The sequence below is a fragment of the Hippoglossus hippoglossus genome, chromosome 5 (assembly GCF_009819705.1).
Source record: "Hippoglossus hippoglossus isolate fHipHip1 chromosome 5, fHipHip1.pri, whole genome shotgun sequence".
In the NCBI taxonomy this organism is placed as follows: domain Eukaryota; kingdom Metazoa; phylum Chordata; class Actinopteri; order Pleuronectiformes; family Pleuronectidae; genus Hippoglossus; species Hippoglossus hippoglossus.
Genome location: NC_047155.1, coordinates 2368057 through 2385556, shown reverse-complemented (window position 1 = coordinate 2385556; position 17500 = coordinate 2368057). Strand labels below are relative to the sequence as shown.

Sequence of the window (17500 nt, the reverse complement as noted above, 5' to 3'; positions counted from 1 at the left end):
GTGGATCTAACTGTGGTTTCTGCAGCTCTGGTCAAACACTTCACAACCATCCACCAACTTCTGAAAGTAACAAACTTCTGTACAAAGAACGAAGAGAAACCAAACTGAGGCACTTTGACTAAAATGAGAATGGGAACAATGTGTAATTTCACGTTATATAGTCGAGCAGAGTTTACTTCTACTACAAAAGCAGAATCTTCATTCACTATTAAAATTCACTTTTTCCTAGGGTGATACTGAGAAACCTCGTCAATGCAACTACATGTGAACTGACATCAATTTTATTATATATTATCATTTACTGCGTTTTTATTATTACAAATTGTGTAGAAAGATTAATCAAAGTAAATAAATCTTTGTACTTCCTAACTAGCGACGTAATGATTTCATAATTCCCCAGCTTCTTCTTTCCTCTTCAACGTGCATCTACTTGCAGTAAATTACAAAGAACAAAAATGACTCTGGGGAGTTGTCGCCTACAAAAATTGGCATCTAAAGCAAAACCATTGTGTTTATTAAATATTATCTACTACTGGTCTGTTGTATCTTCGTCCTTCTTGAAAAGGTAGTTTGCAGAGGGGAGATTTCACTTCCTGGTTCACTTCCTGACTTTCATCCTTTGGCTTCTACGACCTCGGAGGGATTCCTCGGCACGGTCACAGTTGTGTTTCCCTGTATTTGTGACACTGAGTGTGTCTAATTAACTGCAGGAGGCTCGTGATGCATGGTAAAACGTGACTTTCTGCGCTAACAACAGCGAAGGGCTGTCCTTGGCCGGGGGCACAAACGGCTGACGCTTGCTTGGTGAGCTGACAGAGAACAGTGTGGCGTAACCCCTTTAACATACATCAGCGTCTGGGAAATTGATTTTTAGACCAAAACGTGTTTGCACATGAAATGCATGCTATGCTGCGCTGGCTTTCCACTGATCCGATGGATTTACGGTGCGTCCGCATCGATGTTAACACTGCGCAGGGTTGATGTGCGTGTGTGTGTGTGTGTGTGTGTGTGTGTGTGTGTGTGTGTGTGTGTGTACTTCTGTGCATATTTTGCAACTTTCTGATGATCTCTTCGTGCATATATTTGTATAATGATGTGTGTACTGTGTGTAAGTGTTGGCTTCTGTGTTGGTTTCCATAGACAAGGAGACACCTGAGTCAGTTACGGTGAACACGATACAGCTGGTCCAAAAGCAAACACACACACGCACACACACACAGACACACACACACACACAGAGCTTAACCCCTCTGCATTGCACACTGGATTTACCCAAGCTCCTTCTGCCTGTGTTTGATCCTTCAATCTGTATCTTTCACTGTCGTCTTAATAACTTTCTTCTCCCTCGCTCTCGCTCTCGCTCTCGCTCCCGCTCTCGCTCTCGCTCTCCCTCTCGCTCCCGCTCTCGCTCTCTCTTCAAGCTATTGAAAACGATCTTCACTGGTTACCATTATCCGTTTTCAAAAAGCCTGGCAGGTCTTGGAAAAGGTCTAAATGTTGGATTTGCCTCGGAAAATAAAACGTTTTCTTCCCATTTACTGAACGATGAAATCCCTTGGAGGCCGCCTCAGATGAAATGACCGACCTAATGTTGTCAATTAAGTTTAACGTCATTTTTAAATCTTGTTCTCTGCTGTAAACATTTTACAAACAAGAAGTGATATAAGCTTGTGGATAACAAGCCCTAGCTATGTGTATTGTGTGTACAAAAACATGTATGAGCAGGCTAACCTCGTGTGGTGCAGGGACTGCTAAAGGTTGGGTTGCACTGATTCAGTGGATTCTACGTATGTTAGATCTGTATTCATCCATTCATCCATTTGTTTGTCTGTTTACGTGAACTGTGGCTGCTGTAAGGGTTGAAGTGAAAATTTGCGATTAATAAAACATGGTCACGAATTTAACCAAGAACTAAATTAATTTGGTTTAATCATCATTATGTCATTTAAGGAAGTGTTTCCAGGTTACGTGAAAACATCTGTACATCTCAACTTGTATTAGAGCAGCAGGTAAATAGACGGAAGTCAGTTCAGGTGCATCTGGCTGTCGCGTTGCAGAATAAATACCCCTCACCTTGTGAAAAAAATAGAAATAGATGTAATAAATCAGTTCTAATCTATAAGCTGAATCACACCCTTTAGTTCTGTCATATTCTATATTATATGTATTTGTTGCAAAAAACAGATTTGGTTTTGCTGTAGTTTTGTTTTAAAACCTTCTTTCTAATTGTGGCGAGAACAGATGGCTCGACAAAAAGCTAATGTCACTCTGTAAAAGATGTACGCCTGCAAAACTGTACCATTGCACAAATCGCTCAAGCGAATTTTTGCATTCTGCTTCATCATCCCTTGATGTGCAATCAGCAAATAAGGAATCTGTGCTGAGAGTTGTGTACATTGCAGCGAATGAGAAAATGATATCGTCTAGTACAGTTTATTTTTACTTTTCATTCGTCCACTTTTCTTTGGTCAATCTGTTTTTCAGGTCAGAAAAGACAGAAAGTGTCCATCACATGGATTTGCTCTTCAATATCTACTCAGCACTTGGGTTTCTCATTCGAGGAGAGGAGAGGAGAGGAGAGGAGAGGAGAGGAGAGGAGAGGAGAGGAGGGGAGAGGAGAGGAGGGGAGAGGAGAGGAGACAGTGAAGGTGGAATGGAGAAAAGATGAAAGCAAATCTGATAATGATCAAAGAAAGAGATAGAAAAGAAGTTGAGAGAACAAAGAAAATGAAGGATGGATGAGAAGAGGTGTGGCAGGAAAGTAAATGTGTGACAGAATGTGTATGTGTGTGTGTGTGGTTGGGGGGTTGAGGGTAGGGGCAAGTAGACCACATACACACACACACACACACACACACACACACACACACACACACACACACACACATCTGACAATTTGGCATCATCACACACTTGGCAAAGAACTGGCCAATCTGGCCAACAGAAGGAGAGAGAGGGAGAAGAAACGAGTAGAAGAAGACAGAAAGAGGGGACTGAAAAATGATAGTGACATTTCATTCTGTCCTCTGAGTGTGTGTGTGTGTGTGTGTGTGTGTGTGTGTGTGTGTGTGTGTGTGTGTGTGTGTGTGTGTGTGTGTGTGTGAAGAGGCACCTTGACTGTAACAGTAAACCACATTTAATATTCGTAAAATGAGAAAGTGGGAGAGATGAAAACAAATATGTGTGACAAAGGCTCCACACGGACGTTGAAGTGAGATAAACAGTTTCACTCACCGATGGAAGTCGTGGCTGGAACTGGCTCTTTGGACACTGAACAGGAAGTCAACACATGGCAGAGGGAACACAGAGAAACCAGTCAGGAACAGCCGGAACAGCCGGAACAGTCGGAAATACCAAAATGTCTTAATCAGCACAAACGACGTAGTGGTACTCAGTCGTGAAATGTGATGAGTAAACAGTCCAGTTCCTCAGTTACGACACGGTGTCGTTCATAAAGATCGTTGGTCCAGTTGCAACAACAACAGCTGCGGGCGACTCCACGGCTTTTACAGCAATTGAATCACAGCCTAAAGCAACAACAAAGCTGATGTGTGTGTGTGTGTGCACGGGTGTGTGTGTGTGTGCGTTGAAGTGTTCACCTGAGTAGTAGGAGTTCAGCAGGGATTTGCTCTGCAGCGTCTTGCTTCCCTGCACAGAGAAGGAGCAGGTGGAGGGGGAGGCTGGGGAGGAAACAGAAGGAAGGAGAGGCGTTAGAGAAAAGGATGAGGAGACAAGTGGAAGACGACATTGAGGAGGGAGAGGTGAGGTGTGGGACAGCAGAGGCAGGTAACAGGGGAGAAGAGGATGTAAAGGGAGAGAGAGGAGGAAAGAGGAGAACAGATGTGAGAGGGGAAGAGGAGGAGGTGAGGAGGAGTTCGGGGAATAGGAAAGGAAAAAGACAATATCATGTAGAGGACAGAGGGTAAAGCACAAATCAGGAGAAGGAGAGAATCCCGAGGAGGGGATAGGTCGTTGACCTCATTTCAAAAAAATCCATCATCATACGACACAATTAACAATAACAACATACACAAAAGTAGATCAATACTCGATATTCAACAGCAGGAACAATCCAATAACTCTTTTAGCCCCATCACTGCCACTGATATCGAGTTTTGACCACAAAGTGGCTCAATCTCCACGAGCGTGCACTCAAATCTGAAATACTTTATATTGTTTGTCAATACAAGGACTGATTTTGTGGCTTGTGTGACGATCGACTGTTAACACAAAGTGGGTTTAACTAATGGAGGTGGGGGGGAGGGGGGAGGGGGGCAGAGCATGAGGGAGAAGTTAGAGAACAGGATAAAATATGTTTCTGTCCAGTTCCCCAAAAAATTCCTGGATTTCACCCTTTTTTCTGGGTTCATACACAAATTCAATGGGGACGTTCTTGGCTCTCGATCCATCCAAGGTAGTTTTTCGTAATCCTTCCGACAAACAAAGAGAGTAGAGCTGTCGGCAGGAGAGGCAGTACCACATGACAGGAGGAAGTGTCAAGTTAATGGGTTCAAGTAAATGGGCGTAGACCCAGAAGTTGTGTTGTAGGCAAGTGTTTCAGACTTTAATTTGATTCCAGTGGTTAAGGAAAGCAAGTTGAGGTTGATTGTAGAATAAAGGACAAGATGGTGAATGTCCCTTGTACGTTTGAAGGTCTCCTGCACAATTTAAGTTACCAGCTACCAGCAGATGTTAGCGGGTGTTAGCGGCCACCAGCGGGTGTTAGCGGCCACCAGCGGGTGTTAGGGACATGACTTCAGTTGTGTTTTGGCCTTTGTGATCAACGATTCAGGCCGAAACTCGAGGCTAAAGCTGAATCTGACAGGCTACTGGTTTGTATGGCAGCACCATGAAAACCATGTGGCCGCTCAGTAGATCAGTAGACCTTTTTAAACTGAGAGCGGAGTGACATGTGCCCTGTTTGGGTGATCGGAGACCAGGCGCAACATCGTGTTCTGGAAGGTTTCACCAGAAGGGCATCGTAGTCAAGGGGAGTTCTCATGTTGTCTTGAGCACAACAGGGGGAAACAGATGCAACATGGAAGAGGAGAACTTGTCCTCCGACTTGACACGAGACACGAAGAGTTCATTTCGATGCTGGAGAGATCTGTTTGGTTGAAGGTGGCGCTCCGTCGTCCGTGAAGATTTGCCGGAGACACAAGATTTGCTTCAGGAACACGTCACGGTGTTATGAGAAGACACGAGAGCGGATTATTCTCTTCCTGTGGCCGCGGGAATAAATGTCCGGGTAGAAATAAACGACTCCAGACACCAGCACTCTGATGATGTATGTCTGTATTCAGAGTCAACCTGGTGGGAATAAAGGTGGCGGTCGGAATTGTAAACTTTACTTAACTAACTTAACTTCCCCCCCCGCTGCACCCGAACCCATTACAGCGGTTGATCAGATTGTACGTTGCCAGTTCGAAACCAGCCACTGTGGTAATAAGGCTGACAGACCACAAGGTACAGGACAGTTAGAGCCGAGCCGAGCAGAAATATATCATCCCCCTGTAAACGTAATTCACCACCGGGGCTTGCTTTCTTAAACAGTGACTGATGGCTGCTACGTCCCTGCAGACACACTCCATCTCCCCCCCACACACACACACACACACTGCACAGGGTCTATAAATAAATGATATGTAGGATAGACACACACATACACACACACACACACACTCACAATACGATAAAACCTAGAGAGATTGCTGTGAGACTAACTGTGATATATTATATACTGGCTGAGCCTGTTAAATAATCCACAACAGATATTCTAGTGAGCCCGCACACATTCATCTGTTGGACCTGCAGCTGGCCGCAGTGTTTCTGTGTGTTGGAGTGTGTTAGAGTGTGTTGGAGTGTGTTGGAGTGTGTTTCTGTGTGTTAGAGTGTGTTAGAGTGTGTTGGAGTGTGTTTCTGTGTGTTTCTGTGTGTTAGAGTGTGTTAGAGTGTGTTAGAGTGTGTTGGAGTGTGTTTCTGTGTGTTTCTGTGTGTTTCTGTGTGTTTCTGTGTGTTGGAGTGTGTTTCTGTGTGTTTCTGTGTGTTGGAGTGTGTTAGAGTGTGTTTCTGTGTGTTGGAGTGTGTTTCTGTGTGCGTTCACTTAGACGTGATTGTCATTTATCTGTCGGCCTTCAGAAGCCATTTAGTGCTCGTGCATGTTAGTGTTTTTCGGTGTATCTCAGAGTCCCGATGGTCCGAGGCCATTAGTGGAAACTGCTTCTCCTTCCACCTCCCTTCATCCTCACGGAGCAGATGACATGAAGCCTCCCTTCTTCTGCCCTTTTCTTTCTGTTCCACTGTTTCCTCCCCCACACACCTCCCTCTTTCTCCTCTTGTCTCCACCGTTTTTTGCTCTAGTACCTTTATGTTACCTTGTTTTCAGCATAACGCATCTGTTTATTAAATTTCCAATCCCAGCCTCCTACTTATTCTGTCTTTCTTTCTATCTGATCTATAATGTAAGTGTAAACACACCCACACATTATGGAGATTCACTATAGAGCACAATATGGGGGGTGGGGGGGGGGGGGGGGGTTTGATTGCGCTCCAGCTCGATGTTGAAAACTTGTAATGGCATCGACCCCTTCACATCCGTGGAAAACTCCCGTGCACGTCGCTAAGCGGCCGTGGAAGTCGTCACTTAAGTCGCCGTCTCCCCGTTGTGATGGCGGCTGAAGTGAAACCATCGTTCTTCCTGTCGCAAAGTAAAGCGACGGGAGGGAGGAGGCTTCGTGGGATTGTGATGTACACGAGTGTGAGCGAGCAGCAAAATGTAATAGTCCCACTAATTATCGATCGACGTGAGACATGTGTTTCTGTGAGTGTGACAGTTGTTAGCTATATCGAGCTCGGCTGGTTTTAGCACACGTCATCTTCTGCTGCTGCTGCGTCGGTGCCAGCTTCTGGGAGAGAGGAGGACCTGCTCAGATTCGGATCTGCTAGAAGAAATGATATATTTTGGAATCTGGCATAAGGAGACATTTATATATATATATACACATCTACGCATGGGACGGTTCCACTAATGATACAATAAACTCGGCTGCCTCCTGTCACAGATACATCATCTTACCAACTATAAAACAACCTCTTTTTGTGTATTTTGAATAAAGTGCATACGTAAAGGGGCAGTTTCAAGTCCGAGGGGAAAACACCGTCCATTTAATTTCACTGGTGTTTGAAAAAATGATTGTGATAACAATTTCCTGATGTAAAAATTACCTCTTCTTGCGTGATTCCTATTCATATTCTGTTTGCGCTTGTGTTTTCTGTGACAATAGCCCAATTTCCCCAATGGCAGATCATTTAAGTTTTATCTTCACTTGGCTCTATTGTCGTCTGTTTCCTCCTCCTCCTCCTCTCGCCCCCCCCCCCCCCCCCCCCCCGCTAATGCCCCCAAACACAACACATTTCCTCCACTTCTGTGATAAAATCCCCCCCGTCTCATGCGCACCGGCGCCGTATGCTAATGCACCGCAAAGAAGGAGCTCAACTTTAATACGTCGAGGAGTGCACCCGCATACCAAAAGAAATCTGCTTTGACAGCAATGTCCTGTGAAGACAGCCGGTGACTGGGTGAGAATCCAATAACACAAAAAGGTTATTTGCTCTGCGAGGGGCCATCCGCACAAATATTATTGGGTCCCCCCCGCCTTGTGTCAGCGGTTTTCTCCCCGTCTCATTAGGATCGAGCCTGGATCGGTGACTCTGGGTGTGTGTGTGTGTTTGTCTCTGTGTCGTCTTCAACAGCTAAAAGTATATAAATCTCTTTGAATGTGATAAGACTAGTTTGTTGCACTAACTTTGATCAACCTGACAGCTAATTGTGATGAATATTGAACAACAAACTGAAAACGACAAAGCAAAATGCTCAGAATTATATATTTCTATTTCTCTCGTTACAACCTGCATCCAGAGGCCCAATATGAACATATATTGCAAATGTGGAACCTCGGGGAATCTCTGCAGGCTGAGAGATGTTTTTTTTTGTGTTTTGCATCTACTTAAAGCTAAACTATAGGAATGTCTGGCACCTATTTACCATATTCCTAAAATCTAGTTTGCATCACAATTTGAATGCCAAATCTTTATATTTGGCCGCAGGCAAGGTCTTGTCAACTTTGCCTGGAAGGAGAAAAAAAAAAACATTCCTCTCCGTATATTCATGCCCAGAAGACAGTAACTTATTTTCTAAATCCACTAAACACCGCAAACCTTTATCCATCGACTCTGGTATTATGCAGTTAGGTCTGGATCGAAGGAGAAAGAAAAAAAAACCTGTTCAGTGTTCGAGACAGTAAAGTTTTATCTAGCACCCAAGGTCAGGAGGAAACTAAACTCACTCTGCACACGGTGTGTTACGAACTCCACACTAAAGGGCCCCGGTCCTTTTGAAGGCAAAGACATTTTCAAAGTTTTTAAATATCACAGCTTTATCGAACATCCAAGGTTCAGATAAAAGGGATCAGTCCTAAGTGCTTCCAATGCAAAAGCATTATTGTGCGTCAGGATTGCAGCGTGGACAGTTAAGGGAAGAGTGCCGGCAATTACGGCCGACATTAGCTTGCTACTTAGTCCCTCTCTGGCACCCCTGGCTTTCAACAGCCAAGCACTCCCAAAAGGCCAGGCTGACATTTTCAAGAGAAAAATGCCCTTCTGAGAGGCCCTGTTTAATTACCCCAGACACACACACACACACGCACACACACAGACACACAATTCCACAAAGAGATGGGAATACGGACCCACATAGCCGCACACACGCAGGCAGGGTGACTTTCAGAAGCAGTGGTAGATACACGAGGATGCATAATTCAATTTGCATTTCTACACTTGCATGTGTATGAGGCAGAAAGAAATTAAGGAACAGATCTGAAAATGATTACAACAGCACTAAGTAAGATGGAGGTTAGTGAAACAGCACAACACGCTGCTGCTGATGCTGCAGGAGGAGGAGGAGGAGGAGGAGGAGGAGGAGGAGGAGGAGGAGGAGGGACATATGGAGCTTTATCATAAAATGAGATGTCCACTATTTGAATAAATGAATCTGACAAAATGATTAATGGCCCAGAGACGTGGTGTGTGCATATTTCCAAGTACAGACAAGGGCGAGGGAAAGTTTACTATGTGAAACAAAAGTTAACCAACAGTAAAACGTATTATATAAGACACACTCGTTGTGTCTCTACTCCCACAGCACAACAACACTTGCTGTTACTTCACCCGGCTGGTTACTGAGATATTAGCCCGGAACAGGAAATTCTCCTGTGCACCTTCAGGAAGCTGCCGGCTGCAGTCGCTAGATTCCGGCTGCACACTGATGCTCGAACCTCAGACGATTTTCCACTTACTGAATCCGTTGAGGTCCTGGTTGGAGGTGGAGAAGGGGTCGTCTTTGTGCAGCGTGCTGACTTTAGTGGTGCTCTTATCAGCCGTGGTGACCGGACCCATCTCCCTCTGCTGAGTGGAGCTGCTGGCAGTCTCCTTCTGCTTCTTTGCCAACTTCCTGCAGTGGTATCAACACATGCACACAAATAAGCATACACACAGGTAGAAGCCCCCCCCCCCCCCCCCACACACACACACACACACACACACACACACAGGCACACAGATATATTAACACTTGAAAACATGCATGTGTGCGTGAATCAGCGTGCAAAGCCCAAACAGAATCACAGACACACAAACATACATCAGAAAACAATGTGGGAGTCGATGAGAACATGCAGCAGGAGAGAATATTTCATTAAACGTGCAGCAGCTTGAACACATGGGAGGTAAAAATAACTTCATGAGGGTGAACACTCTGGTTTATGCATTGCCGCTTTGAAAAGTAAAAAAAAAAAACACGTTTACAGTTCAGGGTTTCAGAGACGTATTCACAGACGTGGATCACCCGTACGAGTAAAAGGTATTTTTCCTGTCGCTGTGTCAGGGATGTAGTTTGTCATTTATTTGTACAAAGACTAAGGTGCATGCCCCTTTTCAGAATGCAGACGTAAACTGAAACCTGGCCCTTTCTTCTTCTTCATTGTCTGCCACTAGTCCTGTGTACTCATGTAGAGATGTAGTGATAATAACTACTGAGTATTCACAGTTCTTGTTTTGTCTTGTTGACGTATAAACAGCATCGACAATCTGTTGACAAGTCGTCCTGTATCCGCGCCTCATGCACTGAAATCACATTCATTACATATTTAAAAAAAAACCTTTTATCCAATTATCCCAAAAAATTTAAGCCAAAATATCCTGGAGAGAAAACGCTGCCATCTTGGACCGATGACATCATTTGGAGCCAGAGTCCAACGTCCGTGTGATTCAAACCAAACTGATCAGAGACAGAAAACCTGTGTTTAACGTCCACTTTGATCTATTTAGTTTGTTTCATGTCCCGAAAGGAGGCAGAGTTTATGACCTACTCTACAACCAGCCTGCAGGGGGCGATAGGGAGGGGAATCGCCATGACACGCAATCTTCACACACAATCTACGGAATCGATTATTAATATTAGCTATTCGGTAAAACCAGTGTAGACACACACTTTTACCCTGCAGGAGCTCATTCAACAGAACTTTATTCGTAAGAAATTTCTCTGTGACCAAACAATTGAATTCTTTAACCGCTTGGAGGTGAAGAAACGAGGTAGGTGTGTTTCTCTTGAGTAATTAAAACAAAAGGATGATGTGACTGAGCAGGAGCCGGTTAACAATCAGTAGTTGAGTAACATGTGGGGCTTCATGCAGCTGCTGTGCACACACTGGTGGTAAACGCAGTCGTAGTAAAGACTGGCTGCTGATGAGACGTCCCCTGAGTGCTGCTGGAGCCGTGCGATTTGTTTTCCTCCATTTACTGTTCTCATGTCACAGCTCCCATCTGCCGGCCATTTCACAGCAGCTATTCTGAGTTTTACCTTCACTCTGCGGTCCGCTGAGACGGCAGATGGCACAAGCGACGGCGAGCTATAACAATGTGACACCGGCCGGCAGATTCACCAAAGCTTGCACAAGTTGTGCCATAAAGCAGAGTTTTTACTGCCTCCTCCTGCATTTAGCGCCAGAAGTGAAACATGTTCCGTGAACCTGAACATACAGGAGGTGATAATTAGTGGGGGCTGGTTTTACTGCCGCTTTTCACAGGATGACGTGATGCCTAATGCTGTGGTGCAGCTTAAATCAACTCCATGTGCTGCGCTGCAGACCAGGGCGGCGTCCAGCCCGGGGACATCAAAGTAAAACACCGGAACGTAAACGATGGTGCTTTGAACACCTCGTGCATGTTGCATCTGTGGCAGCGGAGAAGTTTAGATCCATGAGCTGCAGTTGATGTAAACACCGAGCGGCAGGGGACACATTTAGAGAATCCACTTTGTCACTGTCTCTTTAATACGACAGGGTGGCTGCTGATTGGACGACACCTGTGACACGCCCACCAAACGAGCTGAAATGTACCCGGAAGCCAGCAGCTGCTAACTCACCAGTCAACTTGGAAACAATAGAAAACTTAGCGTAGAACAGTTTTCAGACTGTAAATCTCAAATCAGATCCATAAGGATTGTGACATTTAAAAAAAGTTCCGTTCAAAGACTTAAAGCATTTTAAGATTTCAGGGAAGTTAAAAACAACGACATCTTTCGCTTCGCTGAACGTTGCATTAAATGTTCAGCTTTTCATACGGTAAGAAATAAAGATTTGTATTTATTTGTGGGACTACATTATTACAATATTTCTTGAGCTGTGGTCCCTTGAAATTTGTAAATAATTCATTTTGAAAATCATATTTATTTGTAAATCAGAAAGTTTCACATTCGGCCCCCGAACCGCCAAGTCGTCATTTCTCTGATTCTCTACAGCTGCAAAGCTCGTGTGACCCATAAAGTCACAGCGACTGAATTAATGGCAAATGTGCCGGGTAAAAAAAATACTGGAATCTATAACGAAACTCGATCAGGCTAATTCAGGACATTCACAGCATCCAACTTTATTCGTCTGCTGCGTCTGAACCCAAATGGATCCTCAGGGACTTTAAATGTCCGGTCTATACAAAATAATAGAAAGAAAACTAGAGTAAATTTATGACATCATTATTCTAGTTTCATTTTTATTTTATTTTTAAATGAACCCTTTCACGTTAACTGAGAGTTTGAATTTGCATTTTCTACATTTTGCATCTCGACAGTAGAACCCAGTGTTGTGAGAATCCTGTCGAGCGACTTATCAACAAAGTGTTTGCTCATATTAAAACCTGTTGCTAATATGTGGATCAACAACACATCGTTTTTTGTCAGAGGCAAATTCGATCTGAATCATTAAAGAACACAAACGCCTCACACAACTTTTTCTGGAGTCGACTGAAAAAACCTCCTCCGGAATCCACCAACACATTCCTCAACTTCCCGAAGGTGTCTGACATCTCGTCACGAATGGCAAACAGTGGGCAGTGTGTGTGTGTGTGTGTGTGTGTGTTTGTGTGTATGTTGGCTGTAATGCAGGCGTGTGTGTGTGTGTGTGTGTGTAGCAAACACTTGATCTCCTTGAAGGCCGTTTCAGTGCTGTGTGTGTGTGTGTGTGTGTGTGTGTGCTGGACGTTCTCGGCTGTGTTTGTGTGAGTGTTGTATCTGGCTGTCGGCGCCCGCTGCCCGGCGAGTGGGCGTGTTTCTCAGTGACCTATCACGAAGCCGCCTAATACGCCCGCTCTGCACGTGTACTCCGACAAACTGCAGCTTCCTGCCCAGTCGCTCCAAGAGAGAAAGTAGATGAGCACAAAACTACTTTCCTACACAGCATTCATCAACTCAACGTGTCTGAGAGCTTTCAGGAACGACTCAGAGGATGAGTCACTACAGTGAGAAACTGATAGTCTGACTGAGAAGAAGAACATTTCTATAAGTGACACCGATCCCAGAGAGTCGGCTGGTTGAACGTAATATCTAACTTCCTGGTTCCATGTGTCTTCAGAGACGGTTCTCAGCTCTTTGAGAGGAGCTTTAAACACAGAAGAACTGAACTGAGCAGTTTATAAATACTTCTTAAGGCTTCTACACGTCCGAATATATACGTTCTCTGCCACCACAGCACCAAGAGTAGCTAGGATGCTTCTCCACCAGGGAGGTTATACGTTCACTGCCAACTTATTAAAGTTTTCACTTTCTTAAGCATTGCAAGATTGAACATCCCTCTAGTTTTCATAGTCATAACAATATGTGGTAATTGTTGTAAAAAACTGAAATGATCAGACTTAAACATACAAAAGCAGTTCAGGCTCTAAAAGGTTGAATGAGATGAGACTGGATCAGCAAAGTTAAACACACGTCCATCTCCCTGACCTGCAGATAGTCTGTTTCTTTCTTCACTGCATGAAAACAAACACAACTTACTGCATCACTGCCAAATGTTGCCATTGGATTTTTGCATCCATGCATGTGTGTGCGTGTGTGTTAATGTCGTGTGTGTCTCGTCTCTGTTTGCTTTTCAAATGTGCAACATGTATTTTCAGATTCCTCTCATTCCTATACAGTCCACACAGAACTACTATTAATCCAGCAGGTGTTTGTGAAGATATTAAAACAGCATTAAACTGGAATTATTGTAAATGAATGTGTGTGTGTGTGTGTGTGTGTGTGTGTGTGTCAGACACATGCTTGAGTTTTTAACGTCTTCAGCCAAGAGACGTAGAAGTGGACGATCAGAGAGATTACAAAAGCAGAGTTAGAGCAAAAGGTGGAAAGATTAAAAAGAGAAAGAGATAAAAACAACAACCAGTGGAACTCGAGTGAGAGTGAAATGAAGATGTTAGAGAGAGAGAGAGAGAGACAGAAACGTGCGAGACGGATAAGGAGGAATGGCCGAGCGCAGTTTCTGCCACAGTCATTTCTTTCCATCAACCTCGTTGCGCACCAATTTAAAGGAGCCTGGAAACCTCCTGTGTGATTGGAGCTCAGAGTGGCCTATTCCTGGCTACCTGGCTGCACATCGACAGAAAGTGGGCAGCAGGCGAGGAGGAGGAGGAGGACGAGAAGAAGAAGAGCAAAGTGGGAAAAGATGAAGAGACGGAGAGAGAATGGAGAACGAGAGGAGTGAAGAGGAGAAGGGCGAGGGGAGAGGAATGGAGGGAAGGAGGATGGAGGAGGTAACAAAAGAAACAGAAAAACACTCGTGACTTGCAAAGGAAGTGAAAGAGCTTCTCCCTCTCATCCCCTCCTCTTCCTCCTCTTCCTCTTCCTCTTCTTCCCACCTCCACCCAGCAGAACACATTCATCCTCTTAATGGACTCGTTTAAATGACAAATTCCGCGCATATTGTGAGTGACAATGAGCACGGCGTAATCCTCCTTTAATGAATGTCACGGCGGCAGTTCATTAAAGCGCTAAGGTTACCCTGCCGGGCGCCGACCACAGGGAAAATCATGGAGTACTTTATGCCCCCCCCGGCGACGTTAATTGCAGGTTGCTTGATGTGTCGATAATGAGCGATGCGCGGTGGATGCGTTGGGATTGTTTTGTGCGTGTGATGAGTTTAAGAGAAGGTGTGAGAGACAGCGGATGAGAAGAAGTGGAGTGAGACAAAGGGGGGGGGGGGGGGGGGGGGGGGTGTAGTGGAGCTAAAATAACGGCCTTTTAATTGTTGCTCATTTGATGCATTAGGTGTCAGGAGCAGTCGAGAGGTTCATTTCACAAGGGCTGGATATGCATTACCTAAGTTCATCATTCAGAGTTTCCATGAACTTAAAGATCCAGTTTTCTTTAATCAATATGTCTATATATATATATATATATGTATATGTATATGTATATGTATATCTAACATTGAGTTACCTCTTAGTAAAATATCACGATTCGCTGTGAATGTTTGCTAATAATTAAGTTACATGAGATTCAATGCAACTGTTTTAAATCTGTTGGCTTCTGGCAACAGTCTTGGAATAAACGGTTCAGAATGTGGCCCAGACAGAATCAATCGGGAGTTAAGTGAAGTGCTGAGGGAACTTTTTTTTGCTTCCCACCAGTTTTAACTCTGCCAAGGAGGTTATGTTTTCTTTGCCGTTTGGTTTATTTGACTGACTGTCAGTCGGATTCTTTAAAACTGCTGAACCCACGTCCAGGAAATGATGTGGAGAGGTGGAGTTTGACAACATTTTGGAGCAGATCCAGATACATTTGTCTTTCACTTTCTTCAACATGGCGAGACAGGGCGTTCCCCTTGGCAGAGGAACGTTCTCTCCAAGTCCAGATATATTAAGTTATCCACATAAAGCTAAACGATATAAACAAGCCCTTCACATTAACATGGAAAACGTCGTTGTTACTAATGACTAAATTGCTGTTATCAACATTTGAAGACCAAGGACGTACAGGACATTTCCAATGTGTCCAAGTAGTCAGGAGTTCTTCAGTGACCTACATTTGTTCCATTAATTATCATACAAATATATCCGTGTGTATATAGTGTAGCAACACGACATTCCATGAAGTCAACAACCACAGTTTGGTTCCCACTGCTTCCTTTTCCTTGAAGCTGATGCATGCAGAGGGGAATTGCATTTATTTTAGCAAAAGCCTGGCAAGTCAAGAGGGGGGGCGACCTCCAGGCGTCCAATCAAACGAGGGGAACGACAGTCGTTTCACTCATGGAGGGATTCACTAAACCCCCGTGCTCCGGAGAGAGAGGCCTCAGCCAGTCGGCTGGCAGGTAGATACGGCTCCGACATCCCGGAGTCATCCCCAGCCAGCGCTGCAGTCAGACAGGCCGTCCGTCACCTGATGATGACAGCAGTCGCTCCGGAGGAGGCTGCAGGCGAAGCCAAAACAAACTTTCATCTGCGTATCACAGGATTTAGAGGCAGGCCCAGCGAGGGAGAGAGAGATTGAGGGATACAGAGGGAGGTGAAGAGAGAGAGAGAGATAGGGGATGGAAGGAGAGGGAGAAAAATCCCTCTCTCATCTAACAGTAAACATCCTGGGGCAAAAGCTGTGTGTGTGTGTGTGTGTGTGTGTGTGTGTGTGTGTGTGTGTGTGTGTGTGTGTGTGTGTGTGTGTGTGTGTGTGTGTGTGTGTGTGTGTGTGTGTGTGTGTGTGTGTGTGTGTGTGTGTGTGTGTGTACACATGCGAGTGTGTGTTACTGCTGCTGCTGCTCTGTGCTAATAACTTCGTCTTCTATGCTTCTGTTTGGATTAGAAACCAGAGCAAGAAGGATTCTAGACTTTTCTAAAAATCTGCCGTTGATAAATTGATCGTTTTATTTTTATTCTTACACGGAGCAAAAAATGTACAAATATTAAAGTAATGTTAATAATAAAAGTCAATTCCACCTCCTTGTATACTGATAGAGAGGATACTGGTCATTAAAGTACAAGTTTAATACTTACTGATGTCCAGGTTTGGTCACAATAGGCAGCCGACCTTTTTCAAACTAGTGATTAACATGACACAGTTTTCAAGTTCTTGTTAATGTAAGAATGTATAAATAAATAACAGTGATGGACCTACTTTCCCTGTTGGGCAGTTTCCTGTTCAATGCAACGCACGGTAATTTAAGGATGAAATATAATATATTACACCGTGTGACTGGGTAACAAACCGTAGCATTGAAAGGGAGGAGCGATGGCCGTCGCGTTCATATTTAATTTCTGTTTCAATTGAACATTGCAGCGAGTGTGGAACAGAACAAAATGTCTTCCATCCTTCTAATTGTGTCAATCTCTCCGTTTAAAGAAGTGATTTCTGGCCAAACAGCCTCTGGGTGGATGTTTTAAGAAGAGGAAGAAGAAGAAGAAGAAGAAGAAGAAGAAGAAGAAGAAGAAGAAGAAGAAGAAGAAGAGGTCTGGGCATGTGATGACTGTTCCGCTCAGTTTGAACTCTGCTGCCGATTTAGAAGAAATTTCCAGATGCTTTGAAGACAGCTGGAGATTCAGGAGTTTTCAGAAAGTCTCTGCAGGGATTTGCTGGTGAGCTTGGGGCAAGAGAGCGGATGTGTTTACGCAGGTTTGTTGGTATACGTGTATCCTGCGGTGTGTGTGTGTGTGTGTGTGTGTGTGTGTGTGTGTGTGTGTGTGTGTGTGTGTGTGTGTGTGTGTGTGTGTGTGTGTGTGTGTGTGTGTGTGCGTGTGTGTGTGTGTCTGTGTGTGCAGCTATCGTGGCTCCTCTGGGTTTAACAGCAGAAAATGGCCACTTGGTTGAAGATGATTACGGTGATTTACATCGACCTTTCGGGACGAGACACTTTAAGAGAGGGACCCTGCAAACAATGGAAATTCATTACGGCTGAAATTTCCTCTTCACCACCAAAACAACGTGGTAGTTAAATAACAAGTCATGGTGCCGAGAGAACCGCTTCCTTCTTAATAATACGTGTGATGACAGTTTCACAGGCTGAGTTCGTGATACAAGAAACTGGGTCTGGATCCCAACTTGGAGTTTCCATTTCCGGACTGGTTGTCTGGTTTGTCCCATTTTGATTAAGGCTCCTTTAAATGCAGTTTAACATTGCATCCTTTCATTTGG

General features: G+C 44.4%; 1 protein-coding gene across 1 annotated transcript in view; it reads right to left on the bottom strand.

The window, feature by feature from the left end:
• The window catches only part of LOC117761158 (receptor-type tyrosine-protein phosphatase T-like), a 136860-nt gene that overhangs the window by 49730 nt on the left and 69630 nt on the right, over positions 1 to 17500 (bottom strand). The window contains exons 11-13 of the mRNA XM_034584819.1: positions 9354 to 9508; positions 3600 to 3680; positions 3235 to 3270 (exon numbers count right to left, since the gene is read on the bottom strand). Of these exons, the coding sequence (XP_034440710.1) occupies positions 3235 to 3270; positions 3600 to 3680; positions 9354 to 9508 (272 nt within the window). The remainder of the gene's footprint in view (positions 1 to 3234; positions 3271 to 3599; positions 3681 to 9353; positions 9509 to 17500) is intronic.